At 28.3% G+C, this 5,036-nt stretch overlaps 2 protein-coding genes across 3 annotated transcripts; one reads left to right on the top strand and one right to left on the bottom strand.

The window, feature by feature from the left end:
* Positions 1 to 119: 119 nt before the first annotated feature.
* LOC114928156 (LITAF domain-containing protein) lies at positions 120 to 2,861 on the bottom strand. 2 transcript variants are annotated; one of them, XM_085484395.1, is made up of 4 exons: positions 2,619 to 2,861; positions 1,862 to 1,985; positions 1,549 to 1,705; positions 120 to 1,418 (listed from the first exon to the last, which is right to left on the bottom strand). In XM_085484395.1, the coding sequence occupies exons 2-4, from the start codon at positions 1,983 to 1,985 to the stop codon at positions 1,313 to 1,315; spliced, it is 387 nt and encodes a 128-aa protein (XP_085340521.1). In that variant the 5' UTR covers positions 2,619 to 2,861; the 3' UTR covers positions 120 to 1,312. The 2 variants fall into 2 exon arrangements, with proteins under 2 accessions (XP_085340521.1, XP_085340522.1); XM_085484396.1 differs by lacking the exon at positions 2,619 to 2,861 and adding an exon at positions 2,109 to 2,544.
* Positions 2,862 to 3,374: 513 nt separating this feature from the next.
* On the top strand, positions 3,375 to 4,763 carry LOC114928140 (V-type proton ATPase subunit e 2). Its single transcript, XM_029299228.2, has 4 exons — positions 3,375 to 3,644; positions 3,897 to 3,944; positions 4,031 to 4,118; positions 4,279 to 4,763. Exons 1-4 carry the CDS (start codon positions 3,538 to 3,540, stop codon positions 4,297 to 4,299), a joined length of 264 nt encoding a protein of 87 aa, XP_029155061.1. The 5' UTR covers positions 3,375 to 3,537; the 3' UTR covers positions 4,300 to 4,763.
* The last annotated feature ends 273 nt before the right edge of the window (positions 4,764 to 5,036 follow it).

The raw sequence follows: 5,036 nt of genomic DNA, 5'->3' as shown, positions 1-5,036 counted from the left end.
ATAGTAAAATAAATATTGCATAGAGTAAAATAATTTTATTATTGCACAATATTAAGCTCTCATTTTTTTTAACATTGCAAATATTACATATATACTTTTTATTAAGAGTTCTGTGCATATTGTATTTTAATAATTTTATTGGTCTCAATCTTTTACATAGTTAACAAAATAGAAATATTTTGTAATATAAGAGCACATGAGGTCTGGAAAGTCTCGTTGCAATTTCAATTCGACGTACACACTGCGTAAAGTAACAAGCTTATGTAAATTCTCGAATACTTGATGTGTTCTAAATGCTATTTTTATATTTTTATACTATAAAAAGCTCGTATAAATTTTTCAAAATAATATCAAGTTCAATTTTTTATTTAATATTTCAATATAATTATTCCAAATTTAATATGTGCTAAAAATTTTTGATATAATTTTTCAGTTACTTTCACAACATAAAAAATAATATATTTTCTTAAACAATAATATACTATATCTTCTTAAAAAATAATATATATCTTCTTAAATAAGTTTTCTGAATTTTCAAGCACATGCATAATAAATTGGCTGCCGAATATATTGCTAAACAAATAAAAACAGTAATAATAATGAGTTATCTACATAAACATAAGCTTAATTATCGGCATTTTTATGATAAATATAGACGCTATTAATTACTCTGTAAAAAGGCTTGAGTAAAGGAAGAACTGCATGCATATATCGCTGCTTACTATTTTGTGGCTTTCTTAATATTATACTACAAATAGTTACACGTCACAAAATGTCTGAGGTCAAGATGTAAATCAGAGTAAACATGAATCTTTAAAAATTAATGTCACACTGCCTTTGTTGCAGATTGATGGAAGTAAATTAAAGATATAAATTTCTCTAAATAATGGAAGCACATAACAATACCATGTTTCCTTTCCATGACACAAATTTGTTTTAAAATGGCATGCTTCTTGCTACTAAATATTGTGCGCGCAATAATTCCATCAACCGTATGCAAAAGTAAAATATTTTTACAAAAATGTGCAAGACATTATATCAAATTGTATGCGATAAGAATCTTGTAGATGTTAAACAGTATATATCGAATATGTATAGTTACTTAAATACTGTGCATACTTCATTATAAAGATATAGCTGACTGGTAATAAAGCTACATCCTGTGTAGTACTTTCTTACTCAACAATTGCTTTCCAAAATGTTCAGATTCAATATAAAGCTTAATATATCCGTTGGAATTATAATCAAATATTGTAAAGCTATTTGAACATTCAAAATGCAACTTGTGTGTATGCTAATACAATCCATTTGCTTATCTTCTATGACGTCCCAGATAAGCTTTACAATTTGGGCAAGTATGATGAACATCCATGCATTCATCGATACAACAAGGAATCAAGCAGCAACCCAACCAACATCTAATATAAAAGAAAAAAAATAAATATTAAGTAATATATATAAAAATAAAAATATAAATAATATATAAAAATAAATAATTAATAGTATATATTACTCAATATAAATTTAAATATATATTTTTATAATTACCCCAACAATGCTATTATGATTCCTGAGATGTAAGCGATCATGCCAGGTTCAGTTTTTGTTGTTGTATCTATTTCAGCATGGCAATGTGGACAAATAGTATGAGTCGAATGCGGCCCAACCGGAACAATAGTCGTAACTATAGTTGGTCCATTCGCATCTACAAAATAATAACATAATTAAAAATAATATATAGTATATAACATACATTATTAATATTGAATATATATAATTATATTAATTAGTAATTGAATAAATTAATACAAAATACAGAGTATTTTTAAATTGTTAAAGCTAACTTAGTTTTGAAGCTTACAAGCTTGTGCTGGCGTAAATGGACTGGCAGGTGGAACTCCTCCTACATTCTGAGAATACGCGGGCGGTGCGTATGGAGGCGGTTCATAAGGCGGCGGTGGTCCATTTTTATGCATAGCGCTCATCTGTCAACAGAACGTCATATGCCAATTACTACGGTTTTTTTGCACTTGTCAGTTTTATCAATTCATTAATTAATAAAAATCTTTCCTCAATGGTCGATCGTTAATTAATGTACGAGTACATACGGAAACGCGCAGTACATTTTAATTCCGCCAAGTATGCGCGAACGTCATGCAACACCTATTTGCATTTTAATTTATCTGACGTAAAATATAAAAAAAATATATCAAAGTACAACAATCTACAGCCTTGCCTATATCTTGCGTGCCACGTAATTCTAAAAACAGAACAGTCATCGTAGAAATATTATATAGATAAATATATATGATAAGATGCGTGCAACCTCGGACGTTTTAGTTTGAAATAATTTCAACTCATCTCGCTCGCGAGCGAAGGGAGAAAGTTTTTCTCTCTCGGGAGGAAATAAAAAATAGTCTCTCGCGCTAGGAGAGACCGTATAAGACGAGATAAAAGCGGCGCCGAAGGCCACAGCTCCGAATATGTGCCAAGCCGATTACGAAACTCGATATGAGAATCGCGAACATCTCGAGAATAACATCCCCGCCCTATTTCGTTATGTTTTAGCTTCGTCCTCGGGAAGAACTTTGACACTTCGACAATTATATTATACCTACCCTCGTCAAACAATGGCGAATCGATTCTTGGATCAATTATCGCGATCCTTCGAGAGAGACGGTCGCGTTTCCGGAGCGAAGTAAAACACTTTGGTACTCGTAACACCGAATAAACTCGAATCACCCGCAGCTTTGCGTAAACAACCGTGGAAAACCGTGGAGCACAAGTTCACAGAGGTATACGCACACATGTACGGGATTGCACGAGATGTATCCAATTTTGCTGATTATTATTTTCACGGAACTGGAACCTTCCGCGAAAGTTCAGGCTGCTTTACATTTGGCGGCGAACAGCTGAGAAGAACCGCGTCTTTTTAAACGTCACTTTTATCTCGTGCTTTATTTTCCACTTTGTCCACGTATATATATGTACTCAATTTATTATAAATATTATATTTATTATAAATAAATTAATTATTATATTTATTATTATTATATTTATATTTATATATAAATATATATATATAAATTAAGAGTTTAACAAGGCTTCTGTAATATAAATATAAATTTATATATTTTTATATTTATATTTATATTATATTTATATTTATTTTTATTTATATTAATATTAATATTTATATTTATTTTATTTATATTTATATTTATATTTATATTTATTATTATGTTTATTATAAATAAATAAATTATTTATTAAATAATTTATTACGGGAGGATTTTGATTGATCAATCGAAACAAAGATTTCCCGGTCGACTCGTCCCAATCGATGCCTCCATCCTCCATCTATAAGTTTTTATACGTCTATGACCTAATCGATGTGCATCACGTGAACAATACGAAGATTCTCATGTGATGTGATCCTCCCAGTTTTCGACAGCAAATAATTCGTAGGATCTCTGAGTTTTTGCTGGTTTGCGAGTTTCCAAGAAGAATAATACTTAGATAAAAAAAGGGATAAAAATGGGTGCATCTGCTTTACCTGTATTAGCTTTCACAATACTCTGGGGCATCGTACTATTCCTAGGAGTAGCTTTGCCACTTTTCGTTCCCAAGGGACCAAATCGAGGGTAAATAGACTTGTGTTATTTATGTTCTTTCTACTCGCGCTTTTCACTTATAAATCGTAAAAGAATATTTATTTCCTGTAATATTTCTCTTATAAAGAATCGTCAGATCTTATAATCTGACAGTAACGACAGTACATCAGGATGTGATACCTATTTTAGTAAATTTTACAATATTCTTTGGACAAATCAGTATTTGCTAAAGTGTCATCTACATATTAATCAAATTTTAAGTATTAATATATGTTTTCACAGGATACTTCAGGTTCTATTAATATTGACAGGTTTTACATGTTGGTTGTTGTAAGTATATTTGTTTGATATTTCTTATGTGTCGTAGAACTGTGTCGTATACATATATTAATACGTAAATAAAATGTTTGATTTAGCTGGTTGTGTTGTTACATGGCACAAATGAATCCATTGATTGGGCCAAAATTAGATAATATAACAATATTAGTTATGGCTCGAGAATGGGTAAGTTATTTTATAATTAAATTTCTATATCTAAGTTATTTCGTTATTATCATAAAAAATTATGTAAACAGTGTAAAGAACAGTTAATAGTTTGCATTTATGAGTACTCATTAATTACAAGTTAAATACACCTGTTTTAGAAAATGTTTTATTGTTACAGGGTAATCCTATTCCAAATTGATTTAATTCTTAATCTGAAATGATGAAATTAATTGATTAATGAATTTATCATGGTAAAGAAACTTTGTTTCATATACATATATCCAATTCTCCGGCACATATTGCTTTTAATAAAGCTGTATAGTTACAAAGATAAAACAAAATGCTAGTACATTGATGATTTGTACAAATAGAATCTTATATTGATGTATGATTTATCATTTGATTATTATTATTGAAATTTTAATTTTTTTGTATAAAGTATACATTATTATTACTTAGAAATGCATATGAATTTTAATGATTATATTTATCTAGATTTATCCAACTATATATATATATATATATATGTGTATATCACAATACATATGTGTGTTAATATTTAAATATAACTTAAAATTATATATTTATCATTATATAAAATAAGTATTTCATGGCGCTGTATATAATTGTGAAAGAAAAAAATTAAAATATATTAGCAAACCACTTATAAATTTTTCTCATATTATCTATTTATTATTATATGTATACATATATTATCTATTTTATAGTATATTTTTCTTGTTCCCATTTTTCTCATATCAAATTAAATGGACAAGTTGCTCCATATTATTGTGTAACAAAAATAATCTGTTGATAAATTTCGGCATTCGTGATTCACAAAAATTTGATTAGTAGTATATTTTGTAAATATTAATTTTTTAATATTTTTTTCATCAAAAAACAATACATCTACCTTGAAAAATTATATTTCTATAA

The sequence above is a fragment of the Nylanderia fulva genome, unplaced genomic scaffold (assembly GCF_048542155.1).
Source record: "Nylanderia fulva isolate GAGA-0341 unplaced genomic scaffold, ASM4854215v1 Scaffold3, whole genome shotgun sequence".
NCBI classification, from domain to species: domain Eukaryota; kingdom Metazoa; phylum Arthropoda; class Insecta; order Hymenoptera; family Formicidae; genus Nylanderia; species Nylanderia fulva.
Note: the sequence above shows the minus strand (reverse complement) of the source record. Positions and strands in the feature narration are given on the sequence as shown.